Source organism: Electrophorus electricus, chromosome 6 (assembly GCF_013358815.1).
Source record: "Electrophorus electricus isolate fEleEle1 chromosome 6, fEleEle1.pri, whole genome shotgun sequence".
In the NCBI taxonomy this organism is placed as follows: domain Eukaryota; kingdom Metazoa; phylum Chordata; class Actinopteri; order Gymnotiformes; family Gymnotidae; genus Electrophorus; species Electrophorus electricus.
The window spans coordinates 6,205,957-6,232,781 of NC_049540.1; the positions used below are offsets into that span (position 1 = coordinate 6,205,957).

A 26,825-nucleotide genomic window follows, 5' to 3' on the forward strand; every position below is an offset into this window, starting at 1 on the left:
TGTGCTGAAATTCAAGGTTTATTCGGTGACCATCCAAAGCGCGTCAGCCAAGCTAATTAAATGTCTTAAGAGTAGTGCAACATTAACTAGAAGAAATTATCACATTGTTTCATTTTTCTTCTGTATGATAATCCTGCCAGTCAAACAGTAAGACTTGACTATTTTTAAATTTACAACAGATTTACAATCATACTGTGGTTAATCACAATGTTGTGGAAAAAAATCTCAGAATAAAATAATCTAGAGATAAATACATTAGTTTAAGTTAACTTGTAGTGCATTCAGTGTACAATCTGGGTGTCAACATTTGTTGACACAAGGCGCTGTTTTTATTGGTTAAATGAAGTGGGCCATTTTGTATGAATAGTTGCTTTATCTGAAAGTCATCCATCCCTTGTTTCACAGCATCATTAAAACAGAGTTCGTGCACCGTTCTCTAAATCCAAACGGGATCACAGGACCATCCGTGTGAAATGGCCTCGGTGCACACAGCATGGATTTACCCTTCCGCGCGTGTGCGATTACGGCTGCCTCACACATACCTTAACTGACCTGTGTGTAAAACAGTATTCTCCACCCGAGAACTTGTATGTGAAAAACAGTAGTAATGGAACCAACCCCAACCATGGTTTTGTCAGTCCTGAATCTCTTGTTATCCTGTTATTCTCTTGATCTCTGGGTCCAGATTTGCAAAATATCCAAAATTATTTCTCATTCCCACAGCAGCCTGTGCTCATGGCTTAATTCTGTCCATAAGTGCCATTAACACTCTGGAGCGACAAGGCCGTTCCCCGCTCAGTTCTCTACATTTTCTTTTGCAGAGGGCTGAAGTGCCTGGTGACCTCGGCAGTCTAGATGATGCCGAGCGTGGGCGGAGGAGCCGAGTGCGCTCGGTGCCTCTGAGACCGCAGGGGCGGGGTTAAGGTTGGAGTGGTGCTTCTGGGGGCGGGGCTTTTCATCGTGGGCCTGCCCCTCGAGAGCAGCGTCACAGAGCTCCAGCAAGGAGAGAACCTGCTCCCTCAGAGGCAGTGCCTTGAACCTGCGCGAGGCCAAGTAGATGAACGCCTCCACAAACGCCTGCAGACACATCCCTGTTCAGACACAGAGGGAGACATGGAGCATTGTTTCAAAGACCATTTCAAGGAGCTTTTGTTTCTCACTGTCAAAGCAGTTGCTTCAACAACAGTAAAAAAAAATCCAAAAGTTGCGTGCCAAGTAGTTGAAGAAAGACATTGAAGTCATCAGGTCCTTACTGAGTACCTGCCACTGCAAGTTCCCCCACCAAGCAGAGGAAAGGAAGTTCACAATATGACTTGTCAACAGCATGATATACAGAACAAGTCGTCAAGGGCAGTGCTCTTTGATTAAGAAAAGGGTATTGCCTACCCTTTAAGTGTAGATGAAGATATTAAATATAAAGACTAAATGAGCACAATTGTAGTCCCCCCTCCGGCTGTGATTTAATTTCCCTAGCAGCCAAAGCAGTAGGGTACTAGGATTTAGTAACATCCACTTTAATTCGAGTCGTGCATACGAATTCTTCCCTTTGTATATTTATTTATTCAGTTTCTCCTTTTTATTACTTAGTATACATGGTCTAACCCAACCCCCTACAGCAATGAAGACAATCAGGAACCTTCTGCATTTACATATTTCTCCATTTAAAACTCCTTTTACAAGCCCATACTGGAGGTTATTTGAGGTCATCAAGCAGCCTGAAAGGAGGGCGGTGTACAGATGGGAAGCTGAGGAGATATGATCCCCAACTTTTAGAGGGGTTCAGGGATCTCTTCCTGTGCGTATGGCAAAGATGGTTCCCTTGGTGGGAAGGTTTCTGTACCCCCTCAGGTTCTTTGGGCACAGATGAACACAGCCCTGCAGACTGCAGTTTCTGTGTTAATGAGCCCTGGCTGAGGGCGGGGCAGGCGAGACAAGCAGCTGTTAGAAGAAGAGCTGAATTCATAAACTACTGTCATGAACGTGTAGGTGACATATCAGAAATTACTGCACACAGCTGCTGTTAACGTATTTCGTTAGAGTGTTAAAGAGTGCTAAAGTGAGTAAGGTTTCTTAAGATGCTGTGCAAGAATGAGATCTTGGGATAAAATATAGAAAGGTAACTAATTGTAATTCACAAACATTTCGTTTATATCCAAGGGCACCTAACTCTTTTATATGCTGTTCCTTTTTTTTCTGTATCTTTTATACATTTCAGGGTCCTTAATGTAAGAATATGGATCTTTGGCCAACACTTCATAGAAAGCAGAAGTTCTGTTAAGTTTGTATTACTCATTTGGTTTTTCTTCTGTATTCATCTTCCTTTAGATTTAATGATAGCCTGCCATATTCCAGATATCTGTACATGAAGTGTTCTGCATTGTAAGACATTACAAGTTCTTCTAGAAGGTCTCTTTGATGCGGGGCAGGCTTTCCATGAGTAGTTCATCCCAGCGTCATCTCACAAAAGGGTTACTCGGTGATTCAGTGACGGCGAGGGCCAGACCACGGTCACATAGCCGTTCAGACCTGTCCAGGTGTTTCTGACAACGTTTTAAGTCCATTTTTGATCGCTGTCCTGTCTTTGCCTTTGGGCCGGAGCGCATGTGCATTACTGCGGAAGCTTAATGAGGAGAGCGCCCTGGGGCTCAGAATGTTGGGGGGGGGGGGGGTTGGATAAACTAACAAACCTTTATTTTCCCTTACAAAAGAATGAAGAGTGGGGAAATTCGAAAGTAAAGACGTCAAAAGAAGGAAAGAAAGTGTAGCAAGGACGTATTAAGGAATTATAGGACAGTGCGTTGTGGTAACGCTGAGTCAGCCATATTCTGTGGTAAACATACTGCTATTAAAAAAGATGATTTCCGCGCTCCTTCAAGCTTCCTCCCCTCCTCGGGGATAAACTGTCCAATCTCTCCAGCACCCAGCTTTATTATTCATAAACACTAACCTTATCCTCCATGTTATCCTTCTCACACTACCACTCACAGTGTGTATGTGTGTGTGCTCGTTTCCTCCCCCTGAAGCACGATGACCAATACCCGTTCCAGAATTCTCCTCATGCCACACACCTCTGGCTACTTGGAATGAATAAGACTGAAGTATATACAAAAAATTTGATGGCCAAAAAAAGCTCACACTCTCTAATATTTCGTTGAACCGCCTTTAGCTTTGATTGCGGCATGCATTTGCTGTGGCGTTGTTTCCACAAGCTTCTGCAATGTCACAACGTTTATTTCTGTCCAGAGTTGCATTAATTTTTCCCCCAAGATCTTGTATTGATGATGGGAGATTTGGACCACTGCGCAAAGTCTTCTCCAGCACATCCCAAAGATTCTCAATGGGGTTCAGGTCTGGACTCTGGTGGCCGATCCATGTGTGAAAAAGTCTCATGCTCCCTGAACCACTCTTTCACAATTTGAGCCCGATGAAGCCTGGTATTGTCATCTTGGAATATGCCCGTGCCAAAAGGAAAAATCCGTTGATGGAATAACCTGGTCGTTCAGTATATTCAGGTAGTCAGCTGACCTCTTTCTTTGGGCACATAACGTTGCTGAACCTAGACCTGACCAACTGCAGCAACCCCAGATCATAGCACTGCCCCCACAGGTTTGTATGGTAGGCACCAGGCATGATGGGTGCATCACTTTAGCCGCCTCTCTTCTTACCCTGATGCGCCTATCACTCTGGAACAGGGTAAATCTGGACTCCTCAGACCACATGACCTTCTTCCATTTCTACAGAGTCCAATCTTTATACTCCCTAGCAAATTGAAGGCGTTTTTGCCGGTTAGCCTCACTGACAAGTGGTTTTCTTAAGGCTACACAGCTGTTTAGCCCCAATCCCTCGAGTTCCCTTCACACTGTGCATGTGGAAATGTTCTTACTTTCACTATTAAACATATCCCTGAGTTCTTCTGTTGTTTTTCTACAATTTGATTTCACCACACATTTAAGTGATCCCCGATCAGGGTCATTCAAGATTTTTTTCCGACCACATTCCTTCCTCTAAGATGATGTTTCCCCACTGTCCTTCCACTTTTTAATAATGCGTTGGACGGTTCTTAACCCTGTTTTAGTAGTTTCAGCAATCTCCTTAGATGTTTTCACTGCTTGATGCATGCCAATAATTTAACCCTTCTGGAACAGATTAACATCTTTTCCACGACCACAGGATTTGTCTTTCCACATGGTTGTTTAACAAATGAGAAGCTACTCACTGCATCAGTTAGGGGTAAATAACTTGTTGCCAGCTGAAACATAATCAGCCATGCAGTAATTATCCAATGGGAGGCTCTTACCTATTTGCTTAGTTAAATCCAGGTGGTGACCTTTTTTTTTGGCCAGGCAGTGTATTTTTCTCTCTCTCTCCCTCTGATGATCAGAACAAGCTAGGTGAGGCATGCATTATTCATCTCAGATGTGTCTCTTATAGGACAATGATGCTCATGCCACCGTAACTTAATGCATATTATAATCACTCATTTAAAAACATGCATTAGCTGATGCCATTAACTCAGATGTGCACACTTTGAATAAAAATGTTTTGGTTGGAGGGAGGGGTCTTCTGTCACGCATGATGATACCCATTTGGCGTGATCTACATTTATTCACTTGGTTCTATCAGAATAATAAACATAAACTTCTCACTTGTGGGGGCGTGCCAGGCAGTGCTGAAATTAATGTATGTTCTGTCATTTTCTGATATTCTGAGCATTACAGCAATTAGCAGTTACCAGCAATATTCTCCAACTCATCACTTTATGAAGTAAATCTACTTAATAGCTGTACAGGACAGGCTGCCACACATCCTTTAGTCAGCTGTAAGATGGAATTGACTACTCCTGGCACCACTACTGTCTGACCCTGCTGAACTATACGAGTCCTGTAGCCTTGTTATCCATTTTTGGTCCCACTCATTAAAGGGCAGGTTTTGGTTTAGGAGGTTTTTAATACATTTATACTGCAAATGAACTTAATACTGCATATACCAACAGCAGAATACATGTGTGTGAATGAGAAGGGCCTCTGTTCTAAGCATGACGTTTACAGAAACCTGCTGTAAAAGTGCTGTAACGTACTGTTGTCTCCACTAGTGATGTTGCTTGCCTGAGCACTTGACTCTACTCACCAGATTCTCTGGAGTCTGAGGCCATGCCTGCCCAACGACGTGTGATGTCAATGTAGAGGATGTCCACCGATGCCATGCTGAAACTGCTGTTACTCAATTTACAATTCCTGAAGGAGACAATCTGTTACTGTGTGTGTATGTTTCATTATGATTATATGAAAAGGTTATAAATTATTATGTAAAATGATTCCTTAATGGGATGACATACTGAATGTAATATCATGACAGGCAGCTTGAATTGAAAATATTTTTCATTCTATAATGGATGAGAGAACCATGTAGGTTACTTCCTCTTTGTTTGTTTGTTTTTTGCTTGTTAGATGTAGGTAACAAGAAATATAACCAATTCAGTTCAGAGAGACTCCAAAAAACATCCATGTTTGTTCACATAATTGCTAATATGCAAATTCCTACACATCTCCAAAGCAGATCCATCGGTACTCTGTCTATATTAGAATATAAAAGCTAATAACATAAAAGGTGATAAAATCTCAAAGCTAATGAAAAATAAAAAAGAAGTCTTGCCTGATGAAGGTGCGGAAGCTGGTTGGACCAAGCTTCATGGTCCCCTTGACCCCAAGGAAGCGGAGGAACATGTCAGCAATTTGCTCCACTATTCTCAGGTAGTTGAACTGCTTCATGTACTTGGGGAAGACTTGCTTTAAACACAGAGAAGGGAGTGACTGTACAAACTCCGCCTTCTCATCTAACCCCGCCTCCACAATGACAGCTTCCTCGGGAGCCCCGCCTAGAAGGTTAGACCTATCGCCAGAAAGGAACAGGTAAGAAAAGCCCAGATGTTCTATGTTCATACACTTAAGGAAGCTTATCATTTGTTGAAAATGCAAAAAGACGGAACCAAGAGTAGTGTTGCATTTCACAGATTAATCAGATGTATAACTAATTTGTTCCAAGAATCTATTCAGAAGTCACATGACATGATGCTTTCTTTAAAAATGATTTTTAAATGCTCCGAACTTCTCAATTACAATTGTGGATTGCAATTCACTTTTCCTCTATTTACTTTCCATATCTCGTAGACATCAGCTCACAGCTCACAGCCCCTCCTACATCGTTAAACCAATTAAAAGAGTATAATGGGTTCTGTGTAGCCTCTTCATTCTAATTGTGTAGACCCTTATTATGTATACAAATGCAGCTGTAATATAAAAAAATCAAACTTCTGTAGATCCAACTGAAATAAAACTTTAGGCCAGTTTGAAAGTTCACAAAGATGATGTAAATCTCCTAAAATTTTCATTTTTGTCTATCATAAAATATTATGATATTCTTTTTACATTACTGTGGTACAATATTACACTTCCTGCATTCTTTGAAAACAAACAGAAAAACAAAAATGCACACCATGGTTTCCACTACTGGACACACACAGACACACATACACAGACAGACAGAGAGAGAGATTCTAGACAAATTAGGGAAATATATCATAGTCCAAGAGTGAACATAACTGTGTGTATCTGTACATGTATTTTTGGTCTTGGATTAACAAGACATGAACCCAGCTCAGAACAAAACAGTACTAATCACACAAGCATTGATTAATTAACCCATTAAGTAATTAACAACACACAGACACACACATACACACAGCATTAACATTACTGAACTGACAACCTAAAAGACTATACTTGTGAATATAATTATTTATAAGTTAGTCCTCACTCAGACGTCTGCTGACAGTGCTGTAACAGACATCATCATCTTCATCATCATCATCATTAGCATGCATACCCACCGTGCTGTTTGAAACCAGACACATTCATACGTGAAAATGCCAAACAGCCAACCAACAACAAAAACAATCAACTATACAAAAAACGCGTTTTAAGATATCCTAAGAGACTAAGAGATTTTATTTCTTAAGATTTTATATGGGAATGTACACCAGGTTTTCTTCACGCTCAAAGATTCAGCGATCCAGCCCTATTAATGTATAATATGGAAGCTATGTGCTGTGCATAAGTACCAACCTGCCCCGGGACACATACACTTACACCCTGACGTGCACTCACACACACTGTCTCGCTTTCTGCAGAAAACCAGGATTTGATGATTGGTGTTGATATTTATTTCTTTTTCCTTTTGCCACTTGGGAATGTTAGTGACAATGTTTCTTGAGGCTAAAGTCAATTTTGATGCTTCATTTCTTTTAATTTAATAGATCATTTGAGACAAGAATGGAAATGTGGGTACAGACTCCGCTTACGATGGAGCTGAGCTTAGTGATCACTGCTGGCTGCATTGGGAACAAAACCACAAATACAACAGACAGCACAGAGACCTCACACATACACACACACACACACACACACACACATACACACACTTTGCATGCAGTGCAGAGCAATGAAGTCTGATTCATCTTTTGTCATTTTTCGATTGGTCCTATTTTTTTAATATCAACAACTTGGATCAAATGGCTAAACTAATAGGCAATTATGGGTAATGAAAGCACTCCCTCACCAAGGCAGACACACCCAAGAAGACCTCAGTTACAGCTCATCTACCAGAATGACACGATCCTTTCCTCAGAAACCGTCAGCCGACACAAATATTTAACTTTTTATTTCCCTGGAGTTCATAAGCTTGGTGTGTGTGCGTGTCTGTGGAGACAGCGAAGAGAAAGACACAGGCACAGCGGAGCTGCAGGAGTAGAGCGGGAGAATGTGAAAGGGCGAGGGAGAGAGGGAGAAAAACACGCCATATGCACACACATACACACATTATTGTTTATTTATCTGCACTGATATCAGTACTGAAATAAACACACTCAGTACAGATATCAGTTCAGCAGAGGTGGGAAGGTGACGGAGGACTAGGTGGATCAGGTGCGTGATGGGTGTGTGTGCACAGATGTGCGACTGTGTGTGTATCTTTGTTATGGCTCAGTGAAGCTGGAATTACGCTGTGCTGAGGCAACCACTTAATCCTTGAAGATGGAAAAAATCAATTCTGGAAATCCTCTGATATAATTTCACATGCTTGAAGCCACTTTTCCTCTACTACTTCAGTCCCGGTCATATCATCTGTGTGTGTGTGTGTGTGTGTGTGTGTGTGTGTGTGATACTCACAAATGAGGTTTCCTTTGGGCAGGATCCATGAGACGCAGTGTATCTCTAATCACACTTACTTTTACTTCCTCATCTACTGGACTGGGTACGTACTCATACACCCCAGGGGACACCTGCAACAGTCCAGCACCGGCATCAGTAAAGTCAATACTTGGTTGCTTGTCTTCATCTGAGGGTCTGTTTAACAAGCCCAGGGAGTATTTCCTACAAAATGGCCATTCCTACCTCCTGTTCATGTTCAATCCTCATGCTGGGATTGGCATTGACCTCCAGCAGAACAGGCTTCAAGTTCTTCATTAGCAGAATGTCAAAGCCCAGTATCTACAACATTCACAGTAGGATGTATTTATTCTTACTAAGTATCTGAATATTACACTATACCAATGGTTCCCAAATCTATAGATCTATAGATTATAGATCTACTATAATTTACTAAATTAAAATGAACATTCCAACAAACCATGACTTAAACTTTTATGTTAGAACCCTAACCCTAGTCCTAAATAGGAGGCTTACAATAACAGTTGCTGGGGGATTGAAAAGTCTTGGGGTCCCCCAAAATGTATGATGTCCATTTGTGGTCAGATGGCAGAAATGTTTAGGTACACCAGTAATGCATAAATATTTCAGAAACTTACATACATATTTGGCTATATAGTGTTCCAGGTTTGGATTTAAAGGAGAATAAAAATGAGTGTGCAACATGTTTATAAACATATGTACTGCTATATTGTCTTTGCTGAAAAGGGTGTATTTTTTATTCATTCAGTTCAGTTATTCATTCATAGTTTTAAATTTGTTCAGTGCACTCAGTGAAGACATGCAAATTTGGGAAAAACCTAGCAGCTGTTGTGTGGATTAATTCAATTCAAAAGGAGACCAAGAAGTATGGAAAGATCCTGCATATGACAGTGTGCAGTCGCTGGCCATCAGAAAGTCAACACTTCCTCACATAGCCTTCTGAATGAAATTGCAAAAGGGTGGCCAAATTTAACTTGATCCAAATTTCCAGATACTTTCAACCCTCATTTACCAATTTCTACCTTAACTATGCACATGTAAAACCCAATATAAAGCCACGCAAGTAATTTAATTGTACATCAAGGAAAAGTAATTAAATATTGGAAAAAGCACAATATTGGACCTTTTAAATGTACACCTTTAGATTGGGCTACTAAACTCACTGTCTAGTTTTAGCCTAAATTATACAGCCTTCCCAGAGAGAATCTATAGCAATGCATTCATTTAACTACTGCAATAAAGACTTCTAACACTCACTATCTGTAACTTGTTTTTGTCATTTGAGACTTATCAGTGTACACAGAAAACAGACCAGCTGCTTAGAGAAATTTACCTCAGGGTTAGAGGGTTACATAGTTATGGAAATATCCTGAATAATAACTTTAAGACATTTCTGAAGGGATGCTAAATATTAATATGGCCATGTGAAATTACTCCAGGCTTTTGCAAAGGTTCATGAAGTCTACTTTTTACTAAAATGACAACACTTGCATACTCTAACGCGCTACTTACGTAAACCTGTTCTCAGAATTAAAATGGCAGGGGTGGAAATGAACCATCCTCTAACTGGCAGGGGTGGGAATTAAGGTGAGAAGTGTGGCAAACATGACACGACTCCTATTTAAAATACATTATATGATTATACTTTATTATAAGACCATTTATCACCTTTTTATATTGCAAAACGAAATCCTCAAAATCTGTCTGTTTGAGCCAATAGTCTCTGCTTATTTTAGGTTTGTACCAGAAAATGGAAGCCATACACACATGCATACGTACCTGAAAACAGGTAGGTCCTGGTTTCCCTGGTGGTATGTCAGCTTGGTAGTAAACTTTCAGTTCGGGAACGAGGGCAATAACTGTCTTAATAACCAATGCAATGATATCTGACCAAACCTTCTTGATGTCTACTCCTTTAGAGGCCAAGCGATACAGGACACTGGAAAATGTGCGCTTGCTTCCAGTGCTACAACTGTCTGAGTGGACAAAATTGCCACTGTGTACGTTCAGTGAATAGTTTGTTAGGTGCATGAAGACATGGCTGAGATTCTTTTGGCTGGGCTCCTGGTAGGGTTCCGTGCAGAATCTGGACAGACCCTCCTTAGCGATGTAGATCTCCAAAGGTTCCAAAGAACGGACCAGGACGTAGAGGCGAACGTCAAACTTGAGCTTGTCGATGAGCAGGGGCTTCTGGATGTACTCCTGAACTACCGCCTGCTTCACCTGAGAGCCGGAGATGACCCGGAGGTCTGCAGGGTCCCGTATGAGATAGATGCCGTCCCCCTGTGAGCCGCTGTCGGGTTTAACGATGAAAGTGGGTTTCAGGGTGGGCTCCTTCTCCTTCAAGAGGCGAATCTGGGAATTGAGAAAAAACAAAAACTCTCCAAGCTTTGTCAAGTGTAATTACTTAGCCACATGACAGAAAGATTGCAATGATAAAAAGGTCTCAAGTAATGGCAGCTGTTATAGTGTCTGCATGTTGTCAGCGGTCAAAAAGTGTAACGCAACGCTTTTCCAAACCACCAGTAACTTGCATGCGTAAATTTCTAAAATGCATGTAATGACACTCAATGGACTCAAACAGCAGTGCAACTGCACTCCTGAAACAGACATATTACACCATGACTCCACACCATCCATTGTGTGCTCTTAGTGTCTAAGACACAACACACTTCCTTGCAAACTTGTTTTATATGTGTGCTATATCCAGTGGCTTTTTTTTGTTTGTTTTTTTTACTAATATGCAAACCACGCAAATGTGTGGCGCACCAGAGATCAGGTGTCCCCCGTCTGGCGAAAAAACAAAACAAAACAAAAAAAGACCAAACTTATTCATTCTTTCATTGTTCAACATGAAAGAGATACCGTAACAAGCTAGCTAGCTAGAACTCTTGAGCGCAACCATGAAAAGCTCGTATCCCAGCGGCGCCCGTAAAAGAAAGAAAATTAAGGAAAAGAAACCAGGATGGCTCAGTTCTGATTGCAGTAAAAAGATAGGTAAAGATTGTACAGAGTGGATAAATATTGTATTTTGCTATAAAAAATAAAAATGTCTTTGATTAGAGCTCCTAGACATAACTTTGCTTGGGGCCACAGAAATGCCAAATCCACTACATCTCCCCAACTGCAGCTTATCTCTTATATACCTCAGTGTGTGGAAATAAGCTTTTTCAATCAAAAGGTATCAGTGAACTGTGAAGTCTTACTGTTATTTTTGATAGATTTGCAGACAGTCAGTGTAAGTTGCATCCTTTTCCTTAAAGGTCATGTGTGGAAAATCAATTTTCTGTTTGTGTACATAAACTCAGTAACCCTCAACCAGCTGTTTATAAACCTCACTCATGTCTTTGAACTACTCCTATTTACCTAATGAGATCAACAGCACTTTGTTTTATTCAACTTCTCAAGCAGACAGAGAAAATGGTTGACATTTGCTGACAATGGTTGACATCAGAGGTTAAAGTACTTGACTAGTAATCAAAGGGTTACCAGTTCAAGCCCCGCCGGTTTGCCACTATTGGGCCCTTAACCCTCATTTGCCCAAATTATATTCAGTTATAACCACGTTGCTTTGGATACAAGTGTCAGCTAAATGCTATAAATGTAAATATACAGAAATGTGAAATTAGTGATGGGTCTGTATATTTCTGTTAAAATTATACAGACCCCCTATCATGCAAATCTGAATTTCACTTTATTTAAATATAGAATTTTCAAGTAATATGTAAATATTGTTAAATTTTAAAAAAGATCCACTCATACAGTCCATATATGGAATCTATCGTTTTGAAATCACTGTCTCTGATGCCACACAAACTCAATTACATATTGATCAATTACAGTTTATCCTACCCCCTTTGCAGTTCTCAGGTATGCTTCAGGTCTGAGTGCTTTTCGAATGAGGCACAATACCACCAATCAGAACAGAGCTCATGTAAGGGTTGGCACCAGGCCGAGGCCTCGAGTCAACCACACCACTAATCAGGCTTAACACCCAACAGCTGGGCTAGACCTTATATGAGCCCAGTGACCCAGTCATTCAGTGCTGGGTCTTTGCTAAAGTTTTGAGCCAAGCTCCTAGCTGGTAACTCTGGGTATTGAGGTGTGTGATGCCTCTTTTCTGCTCTGCGAGGGTGTCTGTGTTTTAAACATCCCCTTCCTTCTCCAGTTTTCCCCTCTCGAGTCTGTCTCTCTCCTGAGGCTTCCCTTAGCCATTCAAGTTCCTCCCTGTTTTCTGGTTCTGTTTGGGAAGTTTTAGTTTGAGTTTTCCCCAGTGCATCAGGGTTGCCATTTCTTCCCATGGCATCCTTTGTTCTCCCTTTTCCACGCTTGGTGTGGTGTTTCATTTGTTTCTTTTGTTTTACTCGATCCAAGCTCTAACTGTTGTGCACAGGGGCCTATCATTGTTGGAGTGTGGTTGCTCACCCAGTAGGCTATTGGTGTCCTCACCTAACTGACCTGGGTTCAAGACCACCTTACAAAAAGACCCAGCTCAACAGTTAGATCTGGAAAAGGTAAAGGTGGCTCTAATCAGGTGGTGACATAAGCAGGCCCTGCAACAGATCACCTCTCAGTTGCAGCTCCTGACATGAACACCAGTACCTCTGGCTGCCCCTAGTCAGGAGGCAGCTGGGGCCAGCCCAAATTCTGCCCTCCCCTCCCATTCAGAGCCATTGCTCCCTGCCCCTGAGTGCTATGCTGGTGAGGCAGGAGGTTGTAGGGGATTCCTCCTTCAATGCTCACTGGCTTTCAAGCAGCAGCCATCTTGGTTCCCCACAGAGCTGGAGTACATCTCCCTTCTGACATGGGCCACCCTGGTCTGGGAGCACCAAACTTTCACTGGAGGGGAGATGATTTCCCGTCTCCTTAAGATATGTTGCTGATTATGCGATTGAATTCCACACTGTGGCGGCTGAGAGTGGATGGAACCTCCACAGCGCTGATGGCTGCTTTCCATCAGGACCTCAGTGAGGACCTTAAAGATGAACTGTGATGCTCCCGCCTCTTTTGACGACCTGATCGATCTGATCTTGCATATTAACTCAACCAGTCCTCCCCGAGCTCAGGGGAGCTCAGTTGTTCTTGAGTACCACAATTGCTTGGGGAACATCTGAAACACGTCTCCAGGCATTCATGGACTCGGGAGAGGTGGGCAACTTTCTTGATGCTGGGTTAGCCAACAAGTTAGCCCTGCCGCTGGTCCCATGGGACAAACCCTTACCTATTGCTGCCATCGATGGTCGGTCCCTTGAGCCAGGGGTTGTTAGCCATCAGACTCGTCCAATCACGTTGAAAGTTGGCCCACACACTGAACAGATTGCGTCGTATATTATCCATTCTCCCGACTTGCAACTGATTTTGGGGTACCCTGGCTTCAGCGACATAATCCCCATGTGGACTGGTTGAGTCGGTGCTGTCTTGGGGTTTGTCATGTCGGAGCTCCTGTTTGCAGCTACCCAAGCCTCGGTCTGGGTCCGGTCATGGTCCCGGTGGTCCGGACCTGTCTCAGGTCCCCCAGGAATGCTGGGACCTCGGGGAAGCATTTAGCAAACAGAAGGCCCAACTATTGCCTCCCCACCGGCCATATGACATGGCCATAAACCTCCTCCCGGGCTCCAGTCCCCCTAGAGGCCACCTGTTCTCCCTTTTGGGGCCTGAACGTCAGGCAATGGAGGAGTATATCCAAGAGTCCTTGGCCCAAGGGTTCATCCAGCCGTCTACTTCCCCAGCTGGCGCGGGGTTCTTCTTTGTCGGGAAGAAAGATGGTGGGCTATGCCCCTGCATAGACTACTGGGGCCTTAACAAAATAACCATCAAGGACCGCTATCCATTGCCCCTCATGACATCAGCATTCGAGACACTGCAGCAGGCCTCCATTTTTACTAAACTGGACCTGCGCAGTGCCTACAACTTGGTGACAATCCAGGAGGGAGATGAGTGGATGACAGCGTTTATCACCCCCTCTGGGCACTACGAATACGTCATGCCGTTTGGGTTTATGAATGCACCTGCCGCCTTCCAACAGTACATCAATGAGGTCTTAAGGGAAGCCCTTGACAGGTATGTGTTCCGTCTTCTTAGATGACATATTGATCTACAGCCAAACAGTAGACGAACATATTACCCAAGTTAGGTGGGTCCTCCGGCTCCTACTTGAGAACCATCTCTTCGTCAAGCTGGAGAAGTCCACATTCCATGCACAAACCATTTCCTTTTTGGGATTTATCGTCTCCCATAACACGTTATGCATGGACCCGGCCAAGGTACGGGCTGTGGAGAGCTGGCCTAGACCCACCTCGGTACATCTGGTTCAACACTTCCTGAGCTTTATGAACTTCTACCACAGGTTCATAAAGAACTTTAGCACGGTTGCAGCCCCACTAACCGTGCTGACCAGGAAAGCATCTGGACAGTTCTGCTGGTCCACCGAAGCCCAGCAGGCATTTGAAGAACTAAAGTGCCGTCTAATCACGGCTCCTATTCTTCGGCTCCCCGATGCAGAGCTTCCATGTATCGTTGAGGTGGATGCATCTGAGATGGGTGTTGGTGCAGTTCTGTCGCAGTGATCAGGAGAGGACCAAAAACTGCATCCCTGTTCCTACTTCTCTCGGCATCTGTCCCCAGCAGAACGGAATTACGATGTAGGCGACCGCAAGTTACTGGCAGTCAAGCTTGCGCTCAAGGAGTGGAGGCACTGGCTGGAGGGGGCAAGACACCCCTTCCTGGTCTGGACGGCCCACAAAAACTTGGCCTACATACAGCTGGCCAAGCGACTTAATCCGCACCAGGCTAAATGGGGACTGTTCTTTGCCCGGTTTGATTTTACCTTATCATACCGGCCGGGCACTAGGAACATTAAACCTGATGCCCTCTCCTGCCAGTGGGAATCCTCGCCGCCTTCTGCTCCGCCTTCGATCGTTATCCCAAGGGCCCGCGTTGTGGCGCCAATCCAGTGGGGGGTTGAGAAGGCAGTACCTCAGGCTCTCGTGGCTGAACCAGACCCAGGTGGAGGCCCACAAGGATGGCTATATGTACCTAAGGTGGTTAGAGCTCAGGTCCTCAAGTGGGGACATGCATCACCCTTTTTAGCGCACCCATGACTCACATGGACGCTTGAGTTCCTCCGTTGGCAGTTTTGGTGGCCACGTATGGAACCCGATGTCCAAGCGTTTGTGAACTCCTGTCGCATCTGCGCTCACAGCAAGAACCCCAGGACAAGGCCCGCTGGTCTGTTGCATCCACTGGCTGTCCCTTCGCGCCATTGGTCTCATCTGTCCCTCAATTTTATCACGGGGCTGTCCCCATCAAGGGGCAACACTGTGATTTTGGTGGTCATCGACAGGTTCTCCAAGGCCGGCCACTTCGTTGCACTGCCAAAACTGCCAACTGCGAAAGAGACAGCTAAACTATTACTTACTCAAGTTGTCTGTCTTCATGGGCTGCCTAGCAACATCGTGTCAGACTGCAGGCCTTAATTCACTAGCTGGTTCTGGGGGGCCTTTTGTCAGTTGTTGGGGGCAAAAGCCAGCTTGTCCTCCGGCTTCTGCCCCCAATCCAATGGCCAGACCGAAAGGGTTAATCAGGACTTGGAGAGCACCCTCCGCTGTCTGGCCCCTTCCTATCCATCCAATTGGTCTGAGCACCTATTATGGGTGGAGTTTGCCCACAACACCCTGTGACACTCCTCCTTAGGCATGTCACCATTCGAGTGCCAGTATGGGTATGCAACGTGGGTATTCGGTCGGCTGAGCAGATGGTCATGCACTGCCGCTTCACCTGGCAACGGGCACACAGGGCTCTTTTGTCTGCTGCTGCTGCTCAGAAACGATAGGCGGATAAGAGACGGCGACCAGCGGCAACTTATAGGCCAGGCCAGTGGGTCTGGCTATCGGCCAAGGACCTGCCTTTGCGTGGTTATACCCGCAAACTCGCCCCTCGCTACATCAGGCCGTTCAAGATTCTTTGCCGCATAAACCCTGTTTCTTATCGCCTTGCCCTTCCCCCGTCATTGTATGTCCACCCTACTTTCCACATATCTCGCCTTTGGCCCATATTGTGTTCGGTGGGCCCCTCCGACCCACCGGGTCCACAAATGATGGATGGTGCACCGGCGTACACGGTTAAGCATCTCTAGAACATCCAGTGGGTTTGTGGTGGGATCCAGTATTTGGTGGAGTGGGAGGGATACAGGCCCGAGGAGCAGTCCTGGGTCCCCTCCCGTCACATCCTGGACCGTGATCTCGTTCGGGTCTTTTTGGTGGGATCGTGCGGCTGGCCTTGGGACGTGAGGGAGCTGCCCCTTAAAGCGGGGGTGGGTTATGTAAGGGTTGGCACCAGGCCGAGGCCCCCTCCGGCCACCAGAGGGAGGCCTCGAGTCAACCACACCACTAATCAGGCTTAACACCCAACAGCTGGGCTAGACCTTATATGAGCCCAGTGACCCAGTCATTCAGTGCTGGGTCTTTGCTAAAGTTTTGAGCCAAGCTCCTAGCCGGTAACTCTGGGTATTGAGGTGTGTGATGCCTCTTTTCTGTTCTGCGAGGGTGTCCATGTTTTTACACGTCCCCTCCCTTCTCCAGTTTTCCCCTCTCGAGTCTGTCTCTCTCCTGAGGCTTCCCTTAGCCATTCAAGTTCCTCCCTGTTTTCTGGTTCTGTTTGGGAAGTTTTAGTTTGGTTTTCCCCAGTGCATCAGGGTTGCCATTTCTTCCCATGGTGTCCTTTGTTCTCCCTTTTTCCACACTTGGCATGGTGTTTAGTTTTTTCCTTTTGTTTTATTCGATCTAAGCTCTAACTGTTGTGCAACTGACCTGGGTTCAAGACCACCTTACAGCTCAGTCATCTTCTGTGTGCCATACTTTATGAAAGGTGCAGTAACAGAAATAACCTGTTTAATTTTATGGGATAAAGAGGTTGGAAAATGGTCATGTAAAAATGAATTATGAATTTTGGAACATAAAATCACACAAATGTTATAAATGGACATCAAGCAAAAATATAAAAGAAAAGAAAAATTAGGATGTGGACCCTTTAAATACAGGATATGTATACAACTCTAACTTGTCATAAGAAAAAGAATCTCCCATTTTCTCAACTAATGAGGCTTTGTAGTCATTAGACAAACTGTAATGTGTTTTGTGGTCATATCTTCTGATTAATCCAGTCCAACTCTATTTACTAGGTATACACAATTTAACATTGGATAGAAGTACAAAAAATGAATTGTAGTGCTGGGACAAATTATAGCATTCACACCTCTCATAGGTTCCAGAATATGCAGAGACATTTCAAGGGCACATAGTGATTCCAGCTAAAGCACTGTGTAATTGTCACAGATTTGCCTACACACTGAGGTGCATTAACTAAAGCGGGCTTGAGAACAATACGAGTCATCTACATCCTGGTTCTTTAAAATCATTTCTCCTGCTGACTCAGCAGGAAGGAAGTGATGTCAGCTTAGCCCTTGCACAGATTTCTTCACTTCAGGCCAGGTAATTTAATCAATATAAAAAGCTAGAAACTTTTAATGCTCAGCATAACAGCGCTGTGAAAAATCAATGTATGAAAACGCAGTGGGTCATAATTTTCAATCAGAGATCTTATATATTTCTGAATGCTGCCACTTGGTTTGGACCAGGCCTTCTCAGTGCAGTGCACAGAAGAACTGCCTACTTAATGTGCAGACTTTGTACGAACAGTTCTGACAACAGAACTGTGGCAGAACTTTGCAAACTGACAGCAGGGATTTGTAAACTGCTGCTTGATTAAGCCCTTAATGTGGAACAAAGCCACTGAAAAATCTCTGTACAGCTTCGAAACGTAAATCTTTGTTTGTGTGTGTGTGTGTGCATTAAGATATAGCTCCCAAGTTTAGTTATTCTCCTTTTTGGGGTGAAACGTTTGAATGATATTTCAATGACAGGATCTCTTTCACCATTGTTGCTAGGTAAAGAACCACCGTTCTGATATCTGCACAGCTGTACTCATAATGGTGAATGCTGAATTATCTTTCAAGCGTGTTATGAAACACAACAGTTATGCATGTCCTGGTAGTACAAAGTAATGCATTGACAGGCTTCACATCATAAGCACACACTGCTCATTGTCTTTCCACGCTATTCTGAGGAAGGCGAGCGCACTGGGATTACTAAAATGGTAGAACAATGGGGTAGTACATTAAAAAACCAATGTTCCCTGGCATTACTGGCTTTCTGAGGCTGCTTCCTCTGCACAGTGAATAACTGACAAGTTCAGCAGACACTTCAGTGAAACTCTACTGCCCTCTGCAGGATATGTGCTCAAACATACACTCAAAACATCAAGTAACAAGATTCAAAATTGTCCTTTTTGCTAGTGTATGTGCTGGACCACAGGACAAGCCTCTGGGTATTAGAAAGAAAGGGGACATCCAAGAGACATCACATGGACGAGGTCAGGCATGTGTTACAGCTTCTGCTACATAACATTTTCGCAGCCTGCGTATTGGATACTCCACTGTATGGGCTTAGACGATGCATGCAGCTAGCAAATGGTTTTTAATAAAATATGCTAGAAAGCCACTAACATGTAGTTGCAATGAAGTTTAACCGCATAGCCAACCAATGAGCAACATCTGTTTGAAAATGCTTGAGACTCTTGCGTCCTGTGGAATTTATGGAACTTGTGGCTGGTAAAGTCTGAATTTAGGAATGTTCACATTTGATATATTAATGTACCACTGATGTTTTAAATAGGTCACAGTGTAAGGGCTGCTATCCTGTTGGTACCTGTTACATTCAGATTGACTGCAATCCTTTTTCATTTGATCATCGCAAAGTTAAACAAAAATGTCATATATAACAGAGACAGTACTAAGGCTTCACCTTGTCACTGCTTACATTGGTTGTACGACGTCCCCTTCAAATAGACTCACTTATAAAATGCACAAATAGGGTAAAAATGACAAACAAATCTCACATTTGCTAACCGCAGAGAATAAAATATTTACCTCTGCAAAGACGACAGATTTCCTACTGGCAACCGCATTTCACAATTTACCAAATCCACAAGAGCATTTCTGTAAAATACATGAAAACTGTACTTCATCCCCTGAATCACATAACCCAGGACCATTCCTTGGGGGGGTCTTTTCCTCCAGCGGGGTTACCTGAGCGCAGAAGTGCTGGAGCTCTTCTGGCAGGATCCAGGAGCGTGGGTAGAAGTTGTACTCCTCCGGGAAGAGCTCCTGCATGGTGCGCACCGCGCGGCTTAGGTTGATCTTCCGCAGCATCTCTATCATTCCTGCATGCAAGTAGACAAACCAGCACAAAGAACTGGGATGGCTCGATGCCCACCTGATCCCATGGGGTTGGCAGCAGTGAGCGGCTTGGGGGAAGACGGTGAGGCTTCCACACACCCTCAGGTGCAGCTGGAAGTGTAGAATGACCTATTTAGGCCGGATCAGTGACTTACTGGCCTGGCGTACGGGTTTCCTTGAACAACTTTTAAATCACCATGGCTCTCACACATATGCCATGCCTTGCAGATGCGTTGTGATTCCTGGTCGGTCTGTGTATATGTTCCTATACCAGTATTCTCGATCAAAGCTTCTAATCTGAAACACTACCAGTATTTAGGGCGTAGAAACGGTACGCCATATATTTACCAAATGTATGTTTATGCTAGTACATAGTCCTAGATGAGCTCATGTTTAGAATTTAGTTCCACAACAATAACATATAAAATAGTGGATTAGTAGTCTAATGAATGGCTGAAATAAATGTCAATATAATGTAGGCTGGGTTATATAAATTGTTAATCAGATCCTTTAGTTCCTTGCAACTGCCCCATGGCAAAAGAAGACCAGCTACACACAATACACACAGATAATAAAGAGTCTATTCACAACCTGTTGTCACTGTGGCAAAGAAAACATCCATTATATCTGCGCAGTGGGCCTCATCTATAATTCAGCTACAGAACATTTAGCAAGGATCACGTTCTGCACAAATAACCCCACGCTGCTCTCCCCAGCAAATAAATAAATTAATTAATACTTCTAAAAGAGTGCGCGACCTTTCAGAATACAAAACAAATTTATCTCAAACTTTTATGCTTTGTGCATCAGCTGAATAATTCATGTGGCTGATATGAATATTTTAATTTTAAAAGGCTTGTTTCAAATTTCAAAATGTGCAATGTCCATTGACAATGACTACATCCTTCCTGAACGTTTGTGTCTTGTCCAAAATGACCCCCCCCCCACTATGCTCATGCCTACATCTCAGACAGTGATTTCTGAATTAGAATTAGACATGGCTCTATTCTATGCCAACTTCAGAGAGTTCAAACATATTCCATACCTAAGGCCAGCAAAATAAGTATCTTACCTGGGAACTTGTTGACCTGTCCTGAAACAATGTTCTCACTGTCATGGAAGGAGACGCCATGCCAGTAGATATCACAGGCCGTCCGCCGGCCCATTGGAAACTGGGCGGCCAGTAAAAGGGGAAAAAACAAACAAACAATTGTGACCAAATCACTTCCATCCCAACAACTATACTAAAACCATATAACATTTGGACATATAATCTTCAAGGATAAAAAACCTGCAATTTCATGACAAATATTGCAATATCAATAATTAATTTACCAATTTGTTTACTTTTGCCCAAATACTGCTTTTAAAAAGACATGTTACATGTTCTATTTCATTTGAAGATCACCTGTTACCTTCAAAGTGAGCAACACTGAGCACATCTTTTACCAAGTACAGACCAAGCAGGCGTTGCTGTTTATATTACACAAGGGCTGTAGGAGCCATGTGTTCTTACAGATGGAAATATTAGTAAGTGGAAAGAAAAGACTTATTGAAAAGCTCCAAAAGTAGTGTGCCCTTTGAGGAAGCACTAGAAATGACATGATGTATAGCGAGCATGTAGGATTCCATGGCTGAGCTGGATTTCCAGGGGATTAGGTCCCTGTTTAACAGGCTAATGGACACTGAGGCAATGTGTCTATATTAGGCAGCTGGTTCAACATGGATCTGGGATTAGGGATTAGTGTGGTGAATGTGTCTGCTTGTGTGTGGGTTCATATTTATTGCATCCCGAGGAAGGCATGCACAAATGCATGCACATGCAGACACACACACACCCCACCCGAACTCTTCCTGAATGCAGTGTGTGAGTGTGAATGCACATGTGTTTTATCAGACTAATGGTAAATACTTTTATTGTACTTTTATTATCCTTTTATGATAGCCATTTTACCCCCTGTAATAGGACTCCGGCCCGTTCCATGTGGACAAACGGCAGAGCCGAACATTAGAGGGATAACGCAGACAATACAGGGGGCTGAAAGACTTATTTACTACACCTCTATCAGAGGGAACAAACCTGCCGTTTGCTAGAGTTTTGTAAAGTTATTGTAACTGTCTTACATTGTTCAGGTGGCCAACTGACTGTGTAGATAACTACTAGAGTTAATGTATATGAGTAGATAACTACTAGAGTTAATGTATATGAGTAGATCACTACTAGAGTTAATGTATATGTGTAGATCACTACTAGAGTTAATGTATATGTGTAGATAACTACTAGAGTTAATGTATATGTGTAGATCACTACTAGAGTTAATGTATATGAGTAGATACAGATATATTTATTATAATAAGGCAACGGGAGTTTGGGTTCAAAGCATATACTTTTTTGTCAAGCGTTGTGCCCAGAATTGAGGGAATTGTAGTTTTGGTTCACGTTATTGGAGCAGGTAATTTTCCAAATAGAAAGGGGGTTGGATAAGATTGTGATTAATGGCTCTGTGTTGGGATATGTGTAGTTATTTTAATTGGGATAATGGGAAAATGTTTTAAATGATAGCCTTGGTTTGAACCATAGGGGAGAGATATTATGAATTTAATAAATTATGTGTCTAGAATGGTTTGGTCTAAGGGGTGAAGATTAAATATAAGGAGTGGCGTTGGAATGCAAGAGACGCGTTGATTGAATGCCATAATTGGAAGCACGTTAAGTTGCCTTATTTTGGGTTAATTTTTGTTGGTGTGGATGACTGGATTTATTTTTTGTTGTTTTTTTTTTTTTTTGAATTATTTTTTTGCCTGCTTATGGCATCATGCTCCTGTCACTGGACCTTTGAGGAAAATAAATCTCCATTATTGGCATAATTACTACGGGAATCGCCCTCTGTTTGATCTCCCCCCCCCCCCCCCCCCCCCCCCCCGCTATCCTGTTACACCCCCATTACTGAGTCAATGGATTTTTGTTTATTTTTAAAAATAGAATAGCAAAGCTTGCTTAGAGTCTTTATTTTCTAACAAATAAACATTTATGATCATGAATCTTTGAACAATTTATGAATCTTTGAACATACCTTAGCTATCTGTAAACAAAAGACTAATTAGATAACCAATCGGATGACCTCTTTGGGTATTTCTTTTCTCATACTGTTCATACTAAAGCATACAGTATGTCAATGAGACTCTCCTTTTGTCAGTTGCTATGGTGTAACCCATTGGCTAGGGACACAGGAATTCCATCCAAGCACGGCTGATCTGCTCTATCTTGCAGCACGTGGCATAGTTCTACAGTTCAACCAGGACATATTAGATTGACAAGAAACAAATAAGTGAGAATCCCTGCGCAAATAAGAGGGTGACGGTAGAATGAAGATTTTAGAATGAAGAACATTGCATCTTTATATCAGACCATTATTCCCGGTATAAGATTTGGCTTCTATATGCTAAATAGAGTCACAGGACTAAATTAGGACACACATTAGCATTTCTCAAGTGTGCTGTATAACCTGTACAGAAACTAAACACAGACTCAATTAGAGCGGTCCACATGAAAACTTCTCCACCTCTCAAGTCCCCGGAGTCCTCTTCCCCAGAGATGTCCTACACTGAACTACACAACACAGGAGGGGGTTGTGAGAATGGACTAAGATTATCCCAGATAATGCATAATCATTTCCTATTGTTAACACCAAACTATATGACTAAAGCCAGCGGACAGCTGTTCAACATGACCACAAAAAGGGCCGAGACATCACCATGAAACGTCAAAGTTTAATTATCTAGTTTTCTTTGAAAGGTTAGTCATCTTAATCTTCACTTGTTTTTATTTGTCCCATCATGAAAGGTACTTAATGAACCACAGGCTGTTATGTGCCCATTCTTTCACACATTACACACGAGATCCGGTGCTGTGCCAGTGCTAAAGATACTGACATGTGTGACACACACATTTGTGAGCTTGCTTGCTATGACCCGCAGGCTGCTTTCACACACACAGGTTAAGCTAAAGACTAGACATATGACATTGTCACTGGGGCCTGTGCAAGGGAAATTCCTGTAGATAGTAGGTTCAGTTTGAACACTGGCATTTAGGCTTGGAAATAACAAATCGCTCCCGCCTTTGCCGTGGCAAGGTTGATGTTGTTTAACTGTGTGAAATGAATGATGCAGTTCTGGGCCATGCCCTTTCCCAAGCTGAAGCCATTAGTGAAAGAGAGAAAGAGCTCCCAGATTCAGCCTGCGTATTAAAATTCCCATTTATCACATGACAATGCTGTCACGCACAGCTTCAACGGTTTCAAGGTTTATTATATCATTTTGACAGGATAGTGTCTACTTGGGCAGCAGCAGTAACTGTAACTGTGTAGATCTCATGTTGTGAAATAATCTCAACAAAACCTTTTTTCACGGTGATACAGTGCTAATGATTCCCTCTTACAAATTCTGCAATCAATCAGTAGCATACATGTAAGTGTGCAGATTTTGAGATGTAGATGGCACCATCAAACAACACTAAATAAACTATTATTTATTTTTGTTAAAAGATTAGGACTAAAACTAACTAAAACTGAAACTAAAATTAAATCCAAAATACTTTGTTCATGAGTGTGGTCTAATTTTTACAATCTGTGTTTCATACATTTTTCCTGTTATGTCAAGAATACATTTAAATTTTGCAATTTAAACCCTAAACCTCCTCCCTAACTGAATTCTAATTCCTCCAAACTTGCTTAAGTCTGTAGAGCTCTGTAGAGCTCTGACGTACGTCTACGTCAGAGGTCAGGCTGAGTACTTTAAAACGTATTGGCACAAAGATCTGTGCAAGGTAATACAATCGGCTGCTTTGACGATAACTTGACATGACTTGGTAGCTTAAAAAGGTGTTTGGTTTTCAGTCACTGTCGTTCCCCTTAGCTTTGAACGTCTCCTTCCCTTTGACTTTGTCGTCAGTGTACCTGACAGGACAAGGTGAAGTGGATAGCGTTGAAATCGAAGCCAAAGTCTACGAGGGAGGCCTACCGTTACAAATTCACACAGAGCTGGGGAGATTACGTGCGCTCAGCGTGGGCATCTAGTGATACGCACCGCGTAAAGCTGCGCTGGCGGTTCGGTTTGACAAGTAATTAATATATTTATAAGAGGCGGGGGCAAGTTGTTAATATCATTTGACTCTGGAATGTAACCATATACGAGTGTGAATCTAACCGCATTGAAGGACAAGGGTAATACGTGATGTCTGCAAAGTGTTCAGGCACAGCGGCATTATAATATTAGTGTTGAGATCAAATGTTTCCTCATCAGCTTCACTATATTAATGTGTGTAATACACTATCGCAGAACAAACATATGTTAGAAAAGACATAAACTTAAGATTTAAACAGTGACCACCAAACAGTGTTAACAAACAAACCAGTATTAAACAAGAAAAACTTTATATCTTGCGGTTTGCTAACGCATTTACCCAACTCGCCATGAATTAACATGGAAATGTGTCATGTAGCTCTAAGGCTGTGGAAACAAAACAAAACAAAAATAACAAACAAATAAACAAAAAGGACCGACACATTCATGGAACAAATTAGGAGCACCCAGATAGCCAGTGTTTACTACTAACATCAACAAAACCCAGGCGAGGAAGACATTGAGTGGTTCAGTCTCGTATTCTGCAGTTCTGTTGACATTTGGCGTCTGAAAGAACAGCAGATACGGGTAACGACACGAATACAAATGTTTGTGCTGTGTACGGGACCGATTGGGTACTGTGGACGGGGAGGGGTCATGGACATCCTAGCAGAGACCACTCCCGTTAATTCAAGACTAACGGGGTTGACACAAAGCTGCATGGTGCATTCGTTACTTAATCAGTGAATCACCAATCATATCACGATCACAATAACATCATTAATTTAAAAGACGGTGTGCGCCACAAATTGCTGAGCTGATGGAGATACTGCTCTGTCTGTGCGGGTCTCTTTCTCACCTCTTTCCACTTGAGCTGTTTGATACTGAGTTTGAGCGCTTCCAGTGATGTTTTGGCTTTAGACGTATCCACTGTGATCGATCTCCTCTTTTTAGCGATTTTACGTCCTTCGTCTTTCTCATGCACAGCTTTGCCCACCTTGAGTTGTTCTGCGGTGCCGTTTGCCTGTGTTGTAGCTTGTAGGATCTTTTCGGTCCCTTTTATTTGAAGCGTCTGATCACTGTCGGGACTTTGTGGGACTCCCTTTCCCGGACCGCAGTCCGTTGGCTTGTGTCTTACCGGATCCGAGCCTTGCTTGGTATTTGTATTTCTGTCACGGCTGCTCTGTTTGCCCCGGCTTTTACTACGGTTTCGTCCATTCACGGAAGCCCTGGACGTTTCCCTCCGGAGTGTTAGGCGGATGTGATCCGTGCCTGGGGACAAGGATGCGGAGGCGTCTGTCGGTGCCACCTGCTCCGGCTCAACCTCAGTTTCAGGGTCCGCACCCTCGCCCGACGACTTCATCAGATCAAACTGCACTTTAGCCTTCTCATGGTGATCACTCATAATGTCCCAGTGCTGCTGTAAACCGGTTCATTAATCTCTTCAATAAGATGAATAATGTTAGATTGACGTATGTAACAGCCTACTGATTTTGTAGGTGAATGCCAAACAAACGTGCCAGCTAGCAAGCACAAACGAACTGGTGAAACTCTAAGGAAAATGACAGATTTGCATAGAAACTGTATATTATATAGACTTCGCGGCTAAGGAACTAGCTAGATAACTATGAATGTGATGACTGTTTCATTATCAATACCTAGACCAGTGGTTTAGGTTTTGGCAGCTAATATCTTCTAGCAGTACCCAGGTCCAAAGACTCCAACGATCCAATTACAATTACTAATATGGCTAAGAAGTTATTTAGTGACAGCCTATAACATTGCTTTCAAACTACAAATAAAGCATTTCAACAATATTGTTCCGAAAATACTTGTTACGTATTATTATCCATTACATTCCCCCCAAAAAGGCTACTGAATAACCACAACAAATCACAGCGTTTAAACGGCAAAGTGCATCGCCTAGAAACGTCAGTTAGCCGCTGTTTATTTGGCTGGCTGGCTATCATTAGCGTGCTAAGCTAAGCTAGCCATCCTATCTTGCTAAAATCACTGTTGTGACTCAGCCCTACAGCAGACATTCCCCCAGGTGTCCTTTTAAATCTCCCAACGGCACGAATCGGTCCACGGTGGAAGACAGCCGGGCCACTGCCTGTCCCTGCGCCCGGAGCGGAGATGGGCAGCAGGCGGAGACGCAGCGGCAAGTG

At 43.1% G+C, this 26,825-nt stretch overlaps 1 protein-coding gene across 1 annotated transcript; it reads right to left on the reverse strand.

The window, feature by feature from the left end:
- On the reverse strand, positions 1 to 26,825 carry ttll11 (tubulin tyrosine ligase-like family, member 11). The gene is made up of 9 exons (XM_027004297.2): positions 25,517 to 26,825; positions 20,609 to 20,708; positions 19,387 to 19,520; positions 10,023 to 10,598; positions 8,448 to 8,543; positions 8,223 to 8,335; positions 5,653 to 5,889; positions 5,128 to 5,234; positions 1 to 1,091 (listed from the first exon to the last, which is right to left on the reverse strand). The coding sequence occupies exons 1-9, from the start codon at positions 26,060 to 26,062 to the stop codon at positions 796 to 798; spliced, it is 2,205 nt and encodes a 734-aa protein (XP_026860098.2). The 5' UTR covers positions 26,063 to 26,825; the 3' UTR covers positions 1 to 795.